The sequence below is a fragment of the Sciurus carolinensis genome, chromosome 7 (assembly GCF_902686445.1).
Source record: "Sciurus carolinensis chromosome 7, mSciCar1.2, whole genome shotgun sequence".
NCBI lineage: Eukaryota > Metazoa > Chordata > Mammalia > Rodentia > Sciuridae > Sciurus > Sciurus carolinensis.
This window is the reverse complement of record NC_062219.1, coordinates 142620457-142641230: the sequence shown is the minus strand read 5'-3', so window position 1 is coordinate 142641230 and position 20774 is coordinate 142620457. Positions and strand designations below refer to the sequence as shown.

At 39.5% G+C, this 20774-nt stretch overlaps 1 protein-coding gene across 1 annotated transcript in view; it reads right to left on the bottom strand.

Annotated features, from left to right (window-relative positions):
* Tmem170b (transmembrane protein 170B) overlaps nt 1–20540 on the bottom strand; it is a 40615-nt gene extending 20075 nt beyond the window's left edge. Inside the window, exon 1 of the mRNA XM_047558904.1 lies at nt 19857–20540. Within this exon, the coding sequence (XP_047414860.1) occupies nt 19857–20169 (313 nt within the window). The 5' untranslated portion in view covers nt 20170–20540. The remainder of the gene's footprint in view (nt 1–19856) is intronic.
* Between the last annotated feature and the right edge of the window lie 234 nt (nt 20541–20774).

The following is a 20774-nucleotide window of genomic DNA, read 5'->3' as shown; positions in this document are numbered from 1 at the left end:
CAGACCAGAGACCCTGCATCTTATAGAAGAAAAAGTAGGTCCAAATCTTCAACTTGTTGGTTTAGGATCAGACTTCCTTAACAGGACTCCCATAGCACAAGAAATAAAAGCAAGAATCAACAACTGGGATAGATTCAAACTAAAAAGCTTTCTCTCAGCAAAGGAAACTTATCAGCAATGCGAAGAGAGAGCCTACAGAGTGGGAGAATATCTTTGCCACTCATACTTCAGATAGAGCACTAATTTCCAGATATATAAAGAACTCAAAAAACTCTACACCAAGAATACAAATAATCCAATCAACAAATGGGCTAAGGAAATGAACAGACATTTCACAGAAGAAGATGTACAAGCAATCAACAGATATATGAAAAAAATGTTCAACATCTCTAGTAATAAGAGAAATGCAAATCAAAACTATCCTAAGATTCCATCTCACCCCAATTAGAATGGCGATTATCAAGAACACAAGCAACAATAGGTGTTGGAGAGGATGTAGGGAAAAAGGTACACTCATGCATTGCTGGTGGGGTTGCAAATTAGTGCAGCCACTCTGGAAAGCAGTATGGAGATTCCTCAGAAAGCTTGGAATGGAACCACCATTTGACCCAGCTATCCCACTCCTTGGCCTATACCCAAAGGACTTAAAATCAGCATACTACAGAGATATAGCCACATCAATGTTCACTGCTGCTCAATTCACCATAGCCAGATTGTGGAACCAACCTAGATGTCCTTCAATTGATGAATGGATAAAGAAACTGTGGTATATATATATATATACAATGGAATATTACTCAGCCATAAAGAATGATAAAATTATGGCATTTGCAGGCAAATGGATGAAATTGGAGAATATCATGCTAAGTGAGATAAGCCAATCTCAAAAAACTAAAGGACTAATGATCTCGCTGATAAGCGGATGAGGACATATAATGGGGGATGTGAGGGGTTAGCGTTAGGGTTAGGTTTAGGGTTAGGGTTAAGGAGGGTGGTAAGAATGGAGGAAGGAAGGACGGTATAGAGGGAAAAGAGGGGTGAGGGGGAAGGGAAAAAATGTAACAGAATAAATCAAACAACATTACCCTATGTAAATTTATGATTACACAAATGGTATGCCTTGACTCCATGTACGAATAGAGAAACAACATGTATCCCATTTGTTTACAATAAAAAAAAGTTTACTAAGAAAAGGAAGGGGGAATATAAAAAAGATTCAAAAAATATTCAGATTTACCCTGCCACATTGTTAAGATTTGGCACACAGAATGAACTCAAATAATTTGAAATCATAAGAAGAGACATGTGACATAATTTGGGATGTGTGTTCTAACACCAAGCACACACTGACAGTAGGAGAGAGAGATACTGGTGATTTAAAGAAAATCAGACAAATCTTGTCTATTAGGGGATTTTCTCTTCCAGCTCTCAGGAAATGGTACTTTCATATCATATTGTCACTCATAAATAAATAGCTTCAATTACTAACAAATACATTAAAAGTTAGAAAGCTAAATCACTCATATTTGTATGTGAAAATATGCAATTTCCTAAAACAAACTTAATAAAGTTAGAATACAAGGAAATAATAATAAAAGGAGTGGGGAGGGGCTGTTTCCATGAAGCCCTTCTCATTTTACTCTGAGGCAAGAAGAGGCTCTGCAGTGGCCACATGCTCTTCAGTAAGGGACATCTTCAATTTGCCACGCATCCATGTAGGATACCATGCCCGCTCCCACAAAAGGGGGCGGTAGTTTCTTGACTATATTGAACACTATGAAGAAGGGATTACCTTATGTTACAAAACACAGCACTGCATTCCTACTGAATGTATTGTTACTGACCTCAACAACAGATGTACCTATAATAAGTAAACTGTAATTTTAATGTTTTATAAAGCCCAGGATAAAGATCAAAGACTCAAACAACTAAAATGGGATCTCAAGTGGTCCTCCAAAGACCAGTCCAGTACTATTCTTAAGTAAACTGACCCTTTAAAAAGACCTCAAACTCAAATTTATTTTCATGTTTCTTTTTTTTAAAAAAAGAAAAAAATTATACTATAGTCATCATGAACAAAAACTGAACTCTGTTGAGAATATTTAGTTATACTAGTTTTCCTGTTACTACTGTTACTGTGAATTAGTTGACAGATCAACGTAGCTCTGTTGTGAACTGGGCCACTCTGAGTAAGCAAGTCTCAAAAGTGGCATTCACATGGAACCTGTGACTGGTTCAGCGGAGGAGAGCTGCAGACCCTGAGGGTAGAGCAGGAGAAGTGCCCACAATCCTCAGGGAGAAGAAACTAGCAACAGACCAGGAGGGAGACCACAGCCTCCCTCATCTGTTGGCTCCACTGAGCAATTGGTCTCTAGGATAGAATCAATTGAAGAATTTGCCCCTGTATATCTAAACTAAAACATTCTAAGGCCCAAAGTTAAAACATCATATTAGGTAACAGGAAATTGTTCTGACATATGCAGTAAAAGGGAACTGAAAGCATTATTCCCAAGTGGACTGCACCATGTAAATTCAGCCAAATATGAGCCCCACATAACTTGAGGACCCCCTCTCCTGGTCTTGCATTGGCTTTACATTTGTTCTAACTAGACTCAGTAGCTTACGTATGTATGACAAGAGGAGACACAAAAATGGAAACGGGGATCACTATGCAAGAGCCTCCAATACAAGAAACGGCTCTGCTCCCGATCTGCAACTGTCATCAGCCCCAATTACAAAGTCAATTACCAATTATCCTTTTTGCTTTTTAAAAATCTCTCCACAAATATAGTTAGGAGAAAAGAATTTCTCCAAATATCTAAAAATATTGCATAAAACAAGTCAAAAATATAGGACAGTCCTACTTGTTAAAAACAAACAGATTTAACAGTGATTTTCATAGATGAGATGGGAGATGGAAGATATTATTTTATACATTCTTCACTGTTTAAAGAGTTTGAAATAACTTTAAGAATGTTTACTGCACCACTTGTTGAAGAGGCTATCTTTTCTACATCCTATGTTTTTGACACCTTTGTCTAGTATGAGATAACTGTATTTATTTGGGTTTGTCTGTATCTTCTATTCTGTACCATTGGTCTACCTATTTTGGTGCTAATACCATGCCATTTTTGTTACTATAGCTCTGTAGTATACTTTAAAGTCTGGTATTGTGATACCTCCTGCTTCACTCTTCTTGCTAAGGATTGTTTTGACTATTCTGGGTCTCTTATTTTTCCAAATGAATTTCATGATTGCTTGCTCTATTTCTATGAGGAAAGCATCGGGATTTTAATTGGAATTGCATTGAATCTGTATAGCACTTTTGGTAGTATGGCCATTTTGACAATATTAATTCTGCCTATCCAAGAACATGGGGGATCTTTCCATCTTCTAAGGTTTTCTTTAATTTCCTTCTTTAGTGCTCTATAGTTTTCATTGTAGAGGTATTTCACATATTTTCTTAGATTGATTCCCAAATATTTTTTTTTAATTGAGGCTATTGTGAATGGGGGAGTTTTCCTAATTTCTGTTCAACAAGTGGTGCTGGGAAAACTGGAAATCCATATGCAGCAAAATGAAAGTAAACCCCTATCTCTCACTCTGTACATATCTCAACTCAAAATGGATCAAGACCTAGGAATTAGACTGACCCTGCACCAAATAGGAGAAAAAGTAGGCCCAAATCTTCATTATGTCAGCTTAGGACCAGACTTCCTTAACAAGACTCCTAAAGTGCAAGAAATAAAATTAAGAATCAATAAATGGGGTGGATTCAAACTAAAGTTTTTTCTCAGCAAAGGAAACGATAACATGAAAAGAGAGCCTACAGAGTAGTAAAAAAATCTTTAACCACATGCATTTTAGATAGAGCACTAATCTCCAGGATTTATAAAGAACTCAAAAAATCTAACATCAAAAATACAAATAATTCAATCAATAAATGGGCTAAGGAACTCAGCAGACACTTTACAGAAGATAAACAACTGATCAACAAATATATGAAAAAATGTTCACTACTAATTATAAAAATGCAAATCAGATTTCATCTCACTCCAGTCAGAATGGCAATTATCAAGAATACAAGCAACAATATGTGCCGGTGAGGACATGGGGAAAAAAGTACACTTATGCACTGCTGGTAGGGATGCAAATTGGTGCAACCACTCTGTAAGGCAGTATGGCTATTCCTTAGAAAATTGGGAATGGTACCACCATTTGATCCAGCTATCCCACTCCTTGGCCTATATATACCCGAAGGACTTAAAATCAGCATACTACAGTGATGCAGCCATACCAATGTTTGTAGCAGCTCAATTCACAATAGCTAAATTGTGGAATCAACCTAGATGTCTTTCAACAGATGAATGGATAAAGAAACAGTGGTATATATAAACAATGGAATAGTACTCAGTCTTAAAGAAGAATGAAATTATAGCATCTGCAGGTTAATGGATGGAGTTGGAGGATATCATGCTAAGCAAGAGAAACCAATCCCCCCGCAAAAAACAAAAGCCAAATGCCTTCTCTGATAAGTGGATGCTGATACATAATGGGGGCAGAGGGCAGTAAGGGAAGACTGGAGGAACTTTCGTTTAACCAGAGGGAAATGAAGGAAGGGGAGGATGCAAAGAGGTGGGAAAGATGGTGGAATGAGATGACATCATTACCCTATGTACATGTATGATCTGCATGAATGGTGTGATTCTATATCCTGTACAACCAGGGAAATGAAAAGCTACACACCAATTGTGTACAATGAATAGAAATACATTCTGCTGTCATGTATAACTAAATAGAATCATTTTTTTAAAAAAAGAATATTTTCTGCAAATATATTGTTTTTATCATTATCATGATCAGTTCTGCAGTACTGGGGATTGAACCCAAGGGTGGCTTCACCACTGAGTTACATCCCTCAACCTTTTTTATTTTTCATTTTGAGACAGGATCTTGCTAAGTTGCTGACACTGGCTTCAAATTTGCAATGGTCCTGCCTCAGCCTCCCAAGTAGCTGGGATTACAAGCATGCACCACTGCACCCAGCTAATAAATTATTTTTAAAATTAGGCCAGGCATGGTGGCATACGCCTGTAATCCCAGCAGCTTGGGAGGCTGAGGCAGGAGGATCACGAGTTCAAAGCCAGCCTCGGCAAAAGTAAGGCACTAAGCAATTCAGTGAGACCCTGTCTCTAAATAAAATACAAAATAGGATTGGGGATGTGGCTCAGTGGTTGAATGCCCTTGAGTTCAATTCCCGATACTCACACGCCCCCCCAAAAAATTAGTTTTTACTCCATCTTTGAATTCATCAAAGGAGAAGATGCTTAACTAGACCAATGATTGCTCCTGAGAATTAACTAAAAAGCAACTGAACAATCTTTGGAGATGAAACCTAAGCAATTTTTATCACCTCTCTCAAATAGTCAAAATGTATGGTACTATGGAAAATCACTACTCCAGGCTAAGGCTTCATAAGAGATACTTACTAAAATGTCCCAAAGTTTCTGGGTATGATGGTGCACACCTGTAATCCCAGCTGCTCAGGAGGCTGAGGCAGGAGGATCTTGAGTTCAAAGTCAGCCTTAGTAAAAGTGAGGTGCTAAGCAACTCAGTGAGACCCTGTCTCTAAATAAAATACAAAATAGGGCTGAGGATGTGGCTCAGTGATCAAGTGTCCCTGAGTTCAATTCTCAGTACCCCAAAATAAAATAAAATGTCCCAAAGTCATAAAAACAAAACTTGTCTCATTAGACAATTAAATATATTTTTCAATCCTCATAGAGTACCCAATGTTAAGCTGATAGCAAAAACTCACTATAGGCTCAAAATACTCTATGCCTCAAGATGAAAACACGACACTTGTAAAAGACTACATATGGGGGTTGTTCATAATTTTCTACCTTCTTTATAGAAATTAAATATTTTTAAATAATCTGTGTTCAAATTAGGTGATCCCAAGATTTTTTTCATTCTAGATTTTGTTAGATTCTCTGATAGGTGATGCACTTATAATTTGAAAAAGTTCTCTAGTCAGGGATTGGCAGAGTATTATCCATGAGCTGCCAGCTGACATCTGACCCACCACCTTTTTCTGTATAGTCTATGACCTAAGAATGATTTCCACATTTAGTAAAGTTTAAAATATGAGTAATATTTTGTGACAGCTGAAAACTACACAAAACTCAAATTTCAGAATCCATAAAGTTTTAGTGGGAACAAAATCCTTTTGTGTTCAACAACTACTTTCATTCCAGAATGGTGGAATTGAGTAGCTGGGACACAGACCATATGGCCTGGACCAGGAAGCCAAAAATTTTTGCTGTATTTACTATTTACTGATTTTTTTTTTTTTTTCAGTGCTGGGGATTGAGCCAGGGTCTTACATATGCCAGGCAAGTGTTCTACCACTGACCACTGAGTCCTGAAAAATATTTTTTACTTTTGCTGTTTACTAAAAACAAAACACTAGTACTAAAAATGGAATATTTTATTCATTTATAGAAAACGTTTTTCTTGGTCTGGATGACTCAATAAATGTCCTTGGAGGCTAGGCTTTCCTATCCGTCCCCACCATTGAAAATTAGTCACAGTACTTTAAGTTGCAGATGGACACAATACGTTCATTTTACTTATTTTTTACGTGGTGCTGAGGATCAAACCCAGTGCCTCACACATGCTAGGCAAGTGCTCTACCACTGAGCTGCAGCTACAGCCCCTGGTCCCGGTAATTTTATATTTTATCAAGAGTTAGCATTTGAGTAATTTAATTACTGATACTCTGATGGCTTATGTTCCGATATCTTCTGTTTTTCAGAGCACGGCATATCACTGATGCTATGGGGTACACAGTCCTGAAAGAGTAGGAAGGTCCAAGAAAGATTTCAAGAGGAGTCACTGCCACAGTGAATTTTAAAAAGTAAACAGGAATTAACCAAGCCCTAAAAAAAAAAAAAAAAAAAAAAAAAAGTGATACCTTGATGCTCCAAGAAACTCTGATTTCATTGATCTCAGATGTGGATGAGGCATTGGAATTTTTCAGAGTTTCCCTGGGATTCTCATGCAAAGCCAAGTATGAGAAACCAGTGCTCTAAGACATGGCATCTGAAGCGTGCAGCTGTGAGTGCCTGCAAAAACTCTTGAGAGGTCAAAGCCGAAAACCGTGGAGAGAAGGTGGTTCAGATTATAGAGGTGTGCAGAAGCCAGAGCAGCTGTGGAGTCGGGGACACTACAGACTGAAAGAACATGGACTTTACTGTGAAGGTTATGGGAAACCAAAAGATTATCTTTAAATAAGAGTATTATACTATCACATTTACCATTTTCAAACATTACTCAGGTAGATGAGGAAAGTGAGACTGGCAGAGATGAGAGACTGTAAGACAACATCAAAAGTCCAAAGAGAAGTCAAGGCCTGGACTCAGGCACCGCCCTTAGGGCTGAAAACAACGTGCGGGACACTCGGGAGGACTGCTGGCATACCTGACGGCAGACAAGGGGTGTCACATGCGGCCTACAGATTTCTGGTGAGGGCGGCTGGACAGATGATAATGCCATGAGATTTACAAGCATAAAAGAGTGTCTGGCCCACCTATGATACAATCCAAAGGTTTGGGAGCAGGGAATAAAGGAACCTAAAGCAGGAAATGCCAAGTAGAAAAATGTGGATATTATCTACACATTCATGCTATCGGCCATATTCTAAAATGAGTAAATCTCAAGTTTGTAGTGTCTGCAAATTTTTCCTAAATGTATCATTTATTTTTTCAAATTTAAAAAACAATGATTACTAAAAGTTATTAGATTTACATTTTACTCAGAATTTTAGATATAGAAAGTTACAAAGAATGTCATTCCCACCCTAACAGTGAGAAAAAGATAACTTGCAATCATAACTTTTCTTCATCCTATCATGAGGAGCCTGCAAGACAACAAAGCAGCACAGATTTCAAAGAGGGACAGGTCCCCCAAAGGAGAAAGGGGACACACAGCATGTGTTACCTGGTCACCATACAAGTGTGGAGGAAATCAATTATGACTGCTGTTTAAGACCAAATGTGGGCTAACGAGTCAGCCTTTAGTAACTGGCACAAGGACATCCACATTTCCCACTGGTCTCTCCTAGACATTCCCTGGAAAGACTGGGTGGTAGGCAGGAGACTGGGGACAGCCACCTCTGGATGGAGGACAGTCAATCCTGTTACTCTTAGGGAACAGCAAAAAAAACCACTGCAGCTCTGGTTTAGGGAAGGGTACAAGAAAAAAATCCTCTGTCCCTAGGGGTGAAGTAGAAAACCATTCAGGACAGGTGGGTGAATGCTGAGGGAAGAAGGGGACGCTCCTGCCCAGGCCCATTCACAAACCTTAGGGAAAGTCTGGTCACCATGGTTCAGAAAGGCAGGAAAGATGACAAGGCCCTATCTGGAGACTCCAGACTGGGCACATCTAAGATTGAAAGAGACCAGGACAGCCCCTCAAGAGTCTGGCACAAGCAACAGCAATCCACCACTGGGAAGGAAAGTGCGTGAGAGGCCCTCCTGGAGGCAGAGCGCAGAGCTGGCGAGAAGCTGACAACGGAGCACTGAGACTGACAACCCTGTGGCACCTGGCTCCCATCCTAAGCACAGGCACCATCAGCAACCTCCCGAGAACCTGAGCATGCAGTGCACTGAAGGTGACCACAGCAACAGTGAAACTCAGGCTTGGCTCAACTCCTGAGTAGGTCAGATCGACTCTTCACACCACTGATCTAACAGAAGTCACTCACTTCCAGGAATAAGGAAGTACCTCAGTCTCCACTGTTCTATATACTATGTCCTATGTTCAACAACAACAAATTATGGGATGCATTAAAAAAAAAAAAAAAAAAACAGGAAAAACAGCCACTGTTGGAAGATAAAGCAATCAACAGAACCTGACTGAGATAGCCCAACTAGTAGAATCACCAAACAGAGACTTTAAAATAGCTACCATTACCGTGTTAAAGACTAGTAGAATGGGGTACGCATGAACAAATGGGGAATTTCAGCAGACGGTAACTAGGAGAGTCAAAAGTAAATGTTAGAAAAGTTAAAAAGAAGTCAGAAATGAATTCCTTTAACAGGCTCAACCAAAAGACGTAAGACACAGTCGAACAAAGAATAATTAAAGATAGACCAAAATAAATTATTAAAATTAAAATAGAAGAGAAAGAAAAAGGGAAAAATGAGGAGAGAACATTGAAGAACTAGGGAACAATTTGAAATGGTTTATCATTTATGTAACTGGAATCCCAGAGGAGGAAAAAGAAGAGAATGGGAAGAAGATACTTGAAGAGACAGTGGTCAAAAATTTTCCAAAAATAATGAAAGACATAAAACCACACACCTAAGAGTCTCAGAGAATCCAAAGCAAGATAAATAGCCCCTTCCCCCAAAAAATAAATACTGAAAAATGCTTTCTATTCAAACCTGAAAAACTGTAACATAACAAAAGTAAATCACATACATAACACACACCTTGATACATCAAAGTAAAATGACTGAAAACCAGAGAAAAAGGGGAAATACTGAGGGCACTCAAAGGAAAAGACATATTGCATACACAGGAATAAAAGACGCAAACTTCTCAGTACAAAATACCAATCTGGAAGATTATGGTTTAGATACTAGGTGTCCTCCCTGGAGCTCATGTGAGATAATACAAGAACATTCAGAGGTGAAATGACTGGGTTATGAGAGTCAACCCAATTGGTGAATTAATCTTCCTGATGGGGTTAACTGAGTGGTAACTGAAGGGGTAGGGTGTGGCTGGAGGAGGTGGGCGGTGGGGGCGTGCCTTTGGGGGTTTACATTTTGTATCTGGCAGTGGGGTCTCTCATGTGAGCTGCTTCCCTCCACCACATTCTCCCACCATGATGTTCTGCCTCACCTTGAGCCCCAGGCAATGGAGCTGGCTGTCTATGGACTGAGACCTCTGAAACCATGAGCCCCAAATTAACTTTTCCTCCTTAAAATTGTTATCAGGTATTTTAGTCACAGCAGCAAAAAAGTTGACTAAAACACAAGATAATAGAGTGACATCTTTAAAAATACTGAAAGAAAAAAAAAAGCTAAACAAAACAAAGCTGTAAAGTCAGAAATTCATATTTCAATAAAAGTATCCTAGAAAACTGACAGTGAAATGAAAATTTTTCAAAAAGGAAAAGCTTGGGAAAATCAACTGCCAGCAGACCTACATTATAAGTCACATTAAAAGAAAGTCTTTGGACAGCAGGATGATACTGGGTGGAACCTAACTCTACGAAAGGGAATGAACAACAAAGGAGGTTAAATTAAGGGAAAAGTAAAAGATATTTTTCTTATTTTTCATCACTAAAAATAAATTGCTACATTTGTCCACTTGAAACCTCATTTAACATATAAATTAAAGCTACTGTAGAGATTTAATAGTTATGTACTTCTGCAGCTTGAGAGCAAAAACACTAGTTTTTAAAATCAATTGTGATACCTTCAAGAGCTGCTTTAACATGTTGCCTCTTAAAAGTTATGACAATACTGTTCATTACTCACTTAGGCTCAATTACCCCGTTGCTTACTAATTATACAATTTCAAATTGCAAATTACAATACCCATCATTGAATAGTAAAAGAAAATTCTTAGAAAAACAGTTTTTAACTTAAAACAATCACAACATAAATTGCTTTTAAAAATTAGGTTAAAGTTATTTAAGATAGCTTATAAATTATTTGTGTAAGCCATAGTATTATCTTCCTAAAAGATGCCATTTAATTTGTTCTTCCTCATAGTTGATTAGCTTATTCAGTTATAAAAGGATAAGAATTAAATGTGAAAATATGAATCTATTATGAAGTTATCACAGAGCAATTATACAGTACTTTCATTATTACTATTATTTATATATCCTCAAGCTACTTAAATTATACATGTGGTATTAAAAAAACATGGTTTTGGAATCAGATACTGACCTATAAAAATATGAACAATGGATAAAATGTTTTACAATTTCATGAGATAATATTTCAAGGAATATATTGTGAATGCTAAAAAATGAACTTTTTATGTCAATGAGTATAACTTATAATGAATCTCTCAATATAACACTTACCTAAAATTAAATCTAAATATGGGTCCAAATAAATGAATGGAAGAGCAGGAAATAAAAGGAAATAATTAGGAAAACCTAGTGAGCAATGCAAAGAAAGGTCATAATACTTTAAATATTATTCTGAAACAAATCCTGAGGAAGTAATTATGCAACACTGGCATTTAAAAAACAAAAACTAACTTTCAGAACTGGAAGGGATCTTTAGATATTAAATCCAGAGGTTTCAAACCAAATTTAAGGCCTAATTAAATTCTAAGAGCTACTAAATGGTGTTCAGCAAACTAAGATTTTTATTGCTTCTACAACTTACCCTACAAATAAGCATATTAAAGGTCTGAAAAAGGCTCTCTTAAAAAAGAAAGTTGCTTTATTTCAAAAATTAAAGAAATGCTTATATGAAATGAATAAATTATTTCCTTAACTCCTAATGAAATCTGGAAGCTTTTCTTAATTCCTTAAGAAAAGGAACCTCTAGGTCACCTTCCGCGAGTATCAATGTGGAAGTTAGGGGCGTCAGATGGTGCTGCAGATGAAGAAAGCTGGGCCTGGGAAATAGGTGGCTTGTCTAAAGTGGAGAAGCTGGCTAGCAGCAGTCAAGGACAAACTGTTTCTGGACTCGTATTTCTTTACTTCCTTAGAGTATTGGCGGAGGGTCTATGAGACCCTCCATTACCCAAGAGGGGGAAGTTTCAATAACTGTTATCTTATGTAAATATTTCCATAAATATTTTAAATATTTAATTCTTCCATAAATTTCAAATTTAATAAAACTGAATCAGTTAGAATTTTAAAATACTATCATATAATGGGATCATTCTATGGTTAATAGCTCATATAAATGCAGAAAATATTTTTAAAAGATAAAGTGTGATATAATCCTCTAATGTTAAAAGACAGTCACTTCTTTAAAAACTGCATTATCATACCCTTCTGGAAATAAATGAGGCACTTATATTGAAATTTTAATGTCTTTAGCCATACTAATTATTTCATATTACTTTCATTATATATCAAAACATAGCTACAAACTGATCACCAAAAAAAAAAAAATCAATGTTTTTTAAATCATATATTCCTAATCCCTGGGCACTCCATAAAATGCAGCTTCCTAGGCCCTGTTCTTGGATTTTAATTGCATAAATAGGACTGGGGCCCTGGAGCTGTAACCAGCCCAGCTGATTCTGATGTGTGGCAATGCTTAGAAACAAAGACAGAGGAAACGTAATTCACTACAGGGGATGAGAGGAGAGAATATTATTACACAATGGAAATCCAATTTCACATTACCATGAACTTCTTTGCCAGACACAGGCACCCAAGAGCAGCACATGTTAATTTTAGACCTAATGAAGCCCTTGCAGTACACACTCACTCCTGGTCCATCCCATAAGCAGTTCACCTCTCCTGTCTCTACCGTCCCACACAAAGGTTCTTTTTCCACTTTCCATCTTTACTTTTGTTATCAAAATCCCACTGCCTGTTCTTCCTGAACTCAATAAGCCATGAAAGTTAGGAGAGCTTCTCTAGACCATGAGCAACTATGGGCAATAATGGGTATTTTCATCTTTGTTCATCAGCGTTTACCACAAAGACTGGCACAGGACTCATAATGAACAAACCAGGACTGCCAGGTGCAGTGGTGCACGCCAGTAACTCCAGCAGCTCAGGAGACCGAGGCAGTAGGACTGCAAGTTCAAAACCAGCCTCAGCAACAGTGAGACCCTGCCTCAAAAGAAAAATTTTTAAAAAGACTGGGGATGTGGCTCAGTGGTTAAGCACCCCGGAGTTCAATTCCTAGCATCAAAAAAGATATAACCAAGATTAACCCTCGAAAGTGTTAGAAATTGCTGTTTTATATAATAATTCTACCTATCAAACATTTTTTTCTGATCACCTTCTGAATCTATTTCTCTTGTGGATCCCTCATCCCCTCCCCCTCTCCTCTGTTGTCTGTCTTCCCTTTAAAGGCCTCCTTCCTTTTCCCCACGCCTACACTGTAAGCCTGTTACAGCCTGCCTCCAGCAGCCCCCAGGGATCCCCGCCACAGCCTCCTGCAGTTCTGGAGCTGGTCTGTGTAACCAAGAGAAAACAGCACGGGTGTGGTATGACACTTTTGAGATAAGGTTACAGGAGACTGTGACTTCTATGTTGGTTTCACTTGCTTTCTCTCCAGACTTTTGCTCTGGAAAAACCATGTTTTGAGCAGACCTGTGGGCTGGCCCTCCATCTCCAGGCACCTGCCATATGAACCTGCTGGGCAGCTGGCCGTCCAGCCCATGCCAGTCTGCAGAGCACATGCAGGACTGGACACTCCAAGAGTCCAGCCAGAAGCAGCTTTTCTGCACATAGACACTGGGAGAACTGGAAATAATAACTGTGTCTATCTCATGGGATTATTGTTGAGGATCAAATAAAGTACAAGTAATGTTTCTTAGAACACTGTCCAGCACACTGAAAAGAGTTAGAGGAATGTTAACTACTAAAGGTAAAATTTCTAAAAAGGACATATGTCACTCTTGGTACTGAAATCCTGGGTATGAATTGCTTTATATAAAATTAACAACCATGGTGAATTATGAAAAAAATATAAAATTAATGTACAAATACATGAGACAGAATAGCAGATGAAGGGTAATAATGGAATATGTTGATAAGCCATATTAATTGATACGGAAATCTGCATTCCTCAAAACTTTTTTCAAGTCCTAGTCCAGTACATACATGTATGTTCCCAGATTACATTCCAAGATTTACATTATAATACAGGCAACTAGACTCGAGGAAAAATATGATTCTTCCTTCTTGCGTAAAGTTTGTAAAATGTCTCTTTTTCTTTCAAGGCTTAATCTACTTAGCTCAAGGTCACTAGATGGAATTTGATAGTCTAATGACAACTCTTCCAAATGTGCTATATAGCCATTGTATAGTCTATGATTAATTTTTATTGCTAAAATACTGGGTCATTAAAATACATAATTAACCTACCACATCTTATGTAATCATATACATGAGATAAGATAATAAATTATATGGTCACTTTAATTATTTGAAGTGAGATACATGGGAAATGCTTTCTGTAGTACCTGACTCATAATGAGTGTTGAATAAATATAGCCATGATTAGAGCTATTCATCTGATACTATGTAAATTCAACACTACACTCTCTGGGCTCTTAACACACTTGACCATTTTTAATTCCAATTTCCTCCCTGGTTCCAATTCCTCCACCTTCTTCTAGAAGTTTAAGTTTCCTTTCTATAGGAAAATATCTCTAGTAAGTCTGACTCCTCTTCATGATTTTACTTGCTTGGACCTTTCTTTTAATCACTACACAAAGATAAATAATTTTTTATTCTGATAGTTAAATACTAAAGAATCAAAATTAGAACTTAAGTACTCTCAAGACTAATCTAGAAACTGCATCAGGTTAAGAAACATCATTTGGACCTTGGATATTGCCAAAGTATATGAATTTATGTATAATTCAAAAATAATGGATGACAATCAAGAAAGTAAAAACCTGATGATGACAATTCTGAATTTTCAAAACTTACAATATCTTCCTTCAGATATATAGGTGAGCATCCTAAAAAATTAAATGCCATAAAGTATAAATCATACAACACTTATTAAGTGGCTTTGTACCACAGAAAGCAAGGAATTTTCACACACGTAAAAGGAAATTTCTTAAGAAGTAAATTCTGAGGTCTGGCACCTGTGATTACAGCTACATTTACAAAACATCAATAGCTCTAGAGTGGACAATTGAAATAACTCTTTCTACATAAACTCACCTGTACTAGAGCATTTGGGAGGAGGAAGCTAACCCAGTAGGTGGAACGCAGGGTGACAGAGCAGACTATTTGGCAGCACTCCTACAGGAAGGCACCGGGTACACTGCCATGTGTGAGCTAGGCCAAATATGTGTGGTGGATACCAACGTTTTTCCCTTTCTACTGACACTGAATATTGACACTAAATTGCCTTAGCAATTGTAAACTCCAAAAGAGATTGGTCACATTTACGAATATCCTGTAAAATAAGCCAGTACACACGTACATTTATAACAGCCCAGATGCCAATGATTTGACTTGTGATTTTCAACTTCATCATGGTGCAACAGCATGCCCACACAACCATTCTGTTTTCCACTGTCAACATAATAAGCTGTATGAGAGAGTCTACACAACGGTAGGCTAGTGGAAGGGTTCTGAGCACATTTAAGATAGGCTGGGCTACGCTGTGGTGTTGTTAGATGAATTAAATGCATTTTCAACATCTAACAGGAGGCTAAGGAGCACGTGTATATACATGCTTACATCTACATACCTAAATAAATGTATGCACACTGACACACACACACACATACCCTTTTCACCTTTCACCGCAGTCTGAATGTAGTTTGAGGGAAAAATAGAAGACTAAACTTGGTAGGATTCCTAAAACTAGATATATGATTTAGATCACTAACTTTTCCAAATGCCATTTGTAAATAAACTAGCACACACATATGTAAGTAATAAATTTTAGGAAGCATTATTTTTCAATATCTTGCTTTTCCCAGCATTCTCTATTCCTGGAAAAATTATGGTAGTCCTCCTTATTCAAAGTTTCATTTTCTGTAGTTTGTTACCTGAGATCGAATGCAATTCAAAAATATCAAATGGAAAAATGCCAGCAATAAACAATTCCTAAGTTTTAAACTGGTCCCTGTTCTGAGCAGCATTATGACATCTTGTGCTGTCCTGCCCCTTCCCATCCAGGACATGACTCATCCCTCTGTCCAGAGTATCCACAATGTATACACTACATCCTGTTGGTCACTTGGTAGCAATCCTGGTTATCAGATCAACTGTCAAGGTACTACAGTGCTTGTGCTAGGAGTTATCCTTATTTTACTTAACAATGGTCCCAGAGCTCAGGAGTAGTGATGCTGCTGGCAATTTTATTAGAGTATATTATTTCAATTGTCCCATTATTATTATTTTTAATGTCTTACTGTGCCTAACTTATAAATAAAAGTTGATCATAAATATGTATGTATTAGAAACAGCATAAATAGAATTCAGTACTAAAATTGTGGTTTCAGGTATCCACTGGGGTCTAGGAATGAATTCCCTCAAGTAAGGGGGGACTACTATAGTTACACATTCTCAGGCTCACTGAGGCAAATAACTTACCAAGCTAATTTTAAGTACTGCAAGATTCACAATTCCTCAGACCTATTTGAGTGAAGAAGCTATAGGGGACAGAAAAGAGGCACAGAACCAAGAGTCAGGACACTGGGTCTAGTCCTGTCTGTGCCATTAAATAACTGAGGGAGTGATAGTACAGTATTCCTAAAATAAAATAATTCTAGCTCTAAAAAGTGTTAAAATGTTTCCAGTTCTCATTTTTTTAAATTTATTTTTTATCGAATTAATTCATATCCAAAACTGTTTTCTAAAGGTCAGTGTCTAAGATTAAAAGGTTAATATATTTTCTACTTTTCCTATAAGATACAAAGGGAAGAATAATATCAATCTGTTATGTGTATATATTTAAAAAAAAGAAATGAGAGCACATTTCCCTTTTATTTGGTATTTAATTAACCAGAATACCTATTACCAGATTTATGTAATACCTTCAGTTATTTCTTAAACACATTTCGGTCTGGTTCTACAGTATGCACCCCTCTATTATCTATTTCATTTCCAAGTTTATTATGATGACAAAACTGTCCTGACTTAATAGTATGTGCTATAAGTTGAAAGAACAGTAATGACTCTTTCACTTATTAGCTATAATACAGAAGCCCTTTGCTTTAATGTCTGAATCTGTAAAATAAATAACAGTTCCTTTAAAAATGTTGAAAAGATGACATAAAATACATGAAATCATGGTACCTAGCACCAAAAATAACTGCATTCAACAAGCATTTGTATGTTTTAAAGGTACATGTGACAATTCTCTATAAAGTTGCTTAAACATCTCATATTCACTCCAGGAGATGCAGCTGAAAAACAATGCCAACAAAGAATGTTTAAATTATGTAACTAGGAGTATTATTTTTAAAATTCCATTCAATAAACAGGAATTTAGCATTTACTATAAGCTAGAATTTAAGAACTCAGATGAGTAAGACCTACCCTCCAAAAGCTCAGTTTAAAAAGAATAGAAATTAAAGTGTAATTAAAATATACAATAAAAATATATACAAGGAGCAAAAGTAGCAAGATGAAGCAAGAAATTAATTCTGCCTGCAGGGAGTAAAGAGGAAGTAGCTAAATAAAGTAGCATAGTAGAGGGGAAAGGAGTTGCGGAGGCACTGTCTTGGGTCTAACGCTTAGCTCACCATGTACTAGCTATACGATCTGGGCGACTTAATTTACTCGTGTTTCCTTGTAAATATACTTCACAGACTTATCTTAAGGTTAGAAATAATGTATGTAACTATATTGTAATATATTGCAATACAAATGCAAAGTACCTAGTACATAGCAGGCACTCAGTGAACTGTAATTCTTATTTTATAAAGAGCAGTGTTTGCTTGCTTGTTTTCAATAGACTGGGTTGTACATGGCACTGCAGGTAGAATCTCTTGACTAATGGTTAAGATACACAGGCGATCACTAAGGTCATGAGGAAGTACATCAAGATATGACCACTTATAGGCGACTTTCTGTAAGCAGTGTGTGGTTCCTTCATGTGCTGTTCTCACTGACACATAGAATCCTGATACATAGAATCTGGCATACTCAGACCCTAGTTATTTCCTAGCAGAGGTTCCCTTGTTCCTTTATCCCACATCTCTGTCTTGGTGTTGGATGTTCAGCATGTCCTTTTGAAATGACAAGGACCAATGAGCAAATGGCAATTATTAAGATCAGACTGGAAGATAACTAAAGCTAACCCTGCATTGATTAATAACCTAATGGTGGACTTGTGGAATTGGAAGCCACTATACAGATGAGAATCTTAAATATCTTAAAATACTGTTGAATCTGGCCAAGAGGTAAATTACATTTACGCTTACTCTATGCTTCCAAAACTAACTCTCTAAATACCCTGTGATGAGCTAAGCTAGTCATTAACATATACAAATATACATTTTTGTTAAGTCCTTACTTACTTCAGTCGAATAAACATCATTGATACTTTTGAAGCATGATATTGCACAGAAATACAAGTAAAGCCATAAGTAAGATAAAGCAGTCTACCTCTAAATCATGAAATTTTCTTCATGTTAATTTAAGTTTTCAGAACTATAAAAACATGTTCCTGCCAGGTGTGGTGGCCCACACCTGTAAATGCCAGCTGCTCAGGAGGCTGAAGCAGGAGGATCGCAAGTTCAAGGCCAGTCTCACCAACTTAGCAAGGCCCTAAGCAACTAAGTTTAACCTGTCTCAAAAAATAAAATAAAACACATGATCTGAGCTGGGGATGAAGCTCAGTGGTTAAGTGGCCCTGGGTTGAATTCCCAGTACAGAAGAAAAAAAAAAAAAAAGAGCAAACATGTTCTTGACCTGCCACCCCCAAGTAAAGTCTGAGTGCTCAAAGTTAAACTACACCTTAAAAGGTGTGGATAACATTAATTGTGTCATTTCCACATTCATGGAAATTAGTGTCCTTAAAGCTGTCCTTGTAGTATATAAGCTCATTGAATTTTTCTCTATGAATATGTGAGTTTTTTATATAGCAACCTATATGCATCTGTATGCTTAAAGGTATACATATGCATAGTTATAATATACACTATTAATCTATTTGACTTGTGGCTTTTGAAACATTAATGTTCATTTGAAATTAACAGTCTTACACATATTCAAGAATTAAATCCTGAATATGTTTTTAAGTTTTTTCCTCTGGAGAGCAAGGACTGAGGACTCACCAAATTGCAAATGAATCTCTTTCTCTATTTGTTAAATTCATAACTCTAAGGGGATAAGCACTTCCACATTAACAAAACCAGAAGTTTCTTCACAGAGCAAACCTACACGTTGGATAAAAAAATAATCATCTGTATTATTTCTATTCTAACAAATGGAAATTGATACTATAATTTAGGTGAGTCCAATTCCCTATAGTCTTGACAAATGAAGGGAAATACACACAATTATCAGACATGACAGAAGCAGCAGCTTGAAGCTGGTGGGAGAAAGACAGACAGACAAAAGGAAATGGGAGGGAGAGAAGACAGATAAAGCTAAAATGCTTAAAAGCACTAGATGCTGGCCCAGCCCCTGACCCACTATAATCTACTTAGTCATCTCTGTCGCCTAAAAAATAATAAATAACGGTCAAAGCAAAGAGATCACTGTGAGCAGAGAATTTATGTCCTGCGTTAGCTTTGAGATTTGCCAGAAAGAAAAAGAGCTACACCAGATAAAGATCTAAACAGCAAAAAGCGATGTGTGCGTGCATGTGTGCATGAGAGGGGGAGGCTGATGACATAAAAGCTAACTGTGCCCAAGTCTCAGCACCAACGCTACTCCGCGCGTACTACACAGGCCGGGCAGCCTCCCCGTGCAGGGCAGCAGGCGAGGGTCGCGGGTGCAGCGACGCTGCAGCCAAGGGGTGCAGGGCGCCGGCGCCCCGGGGCCCGCGCACCGCGGAGCCGATTAACACCTTCCTCGCCGGACCGGGCCGGAGCTCCGAGGGGCGCGCACGGGGGTGGGGCGGCAGGAGCGCTCCCCCGCCCTCCGCGGACGGGAGGAAGGAGGGGAGGGGCGGCACCGCATCCCGTCCCCAGCCCAGCGCATCAATTACCCGTGAGGTTCCTCAGCACCGTCCCGTGGGCCCAGAGGCTCAGGACCTGCTGCACCGACAGGTTGATCATGGAGTGGTCGCCCCCCTCCGCCTTCATCTTCCCCGGGGGTCGCCCGCCGCCCTCTCCTGGGGCGCCGGGCGGCGGCGGCTGCGAGGCTCGGGGGGCGACGGCGGGTGCGCGGCTCCTCCAGGCCGCCGCCGCCGGCGAGGGCTGCGGGGCGCCGGGCTGGGCGCTGCTGCTGCCGCCAACGAGCCTCCGGGGGGGGCCGCTCAGCGTGTCTCCCAGGCAGCCCCCTCCCCGCCGGGGAGACATTGAGGACAGCGGACCGGGGAGGGGAGGGGGCCGGGCGCTGTCCCCGCGCGGCCCCCGAGCGAGCACTCGGGGCGGAGGAGGCCGCCGCCGCTCCCTCTCAGGGGCAGCGCCGCGCCGCGGGGGCCCGACACGCGACGAGGCCGAGGTCACGCCGGCAGGCCCGGGGTGATGGGCAGCCAGCAGGTGCAGCCCCCGACGGGGCCCAGCTCATCGCCGCGGGAAGACGAGGAGATGCGGGGCCGGGAGCAGGCTGCGGCGGCGGCCGCGGCGGCACCTGCCGCCCGCCTGCACGCCCTCGGGTCGCCGACACTCGAGGAACCGCCCCCTCCACCCGCGGCCGCCGGCGGGGCCCTCGTGCGCGCGCGCGCGCGCGCGCTTGCTCATCCCGGCCCCTCCTCCCCCGCCCGCCCCGGAGCGGCTGCGCATGCTCACTGCGCCCGCTCCCCGCGACCTGCCGTCCTGCGACAGCCGCCGGGTCCCAAAGCCCTCCCACTCCCTCTCCTCTTGCGCTGGAGCTCGCGAGGCTGACAGCGCCGAGCGTCCGCCCGCAGGGGGGCGGAGGGAAGCGCGGCCGACGTCACTGGCGCCACCGCCGGGTCTCGCTC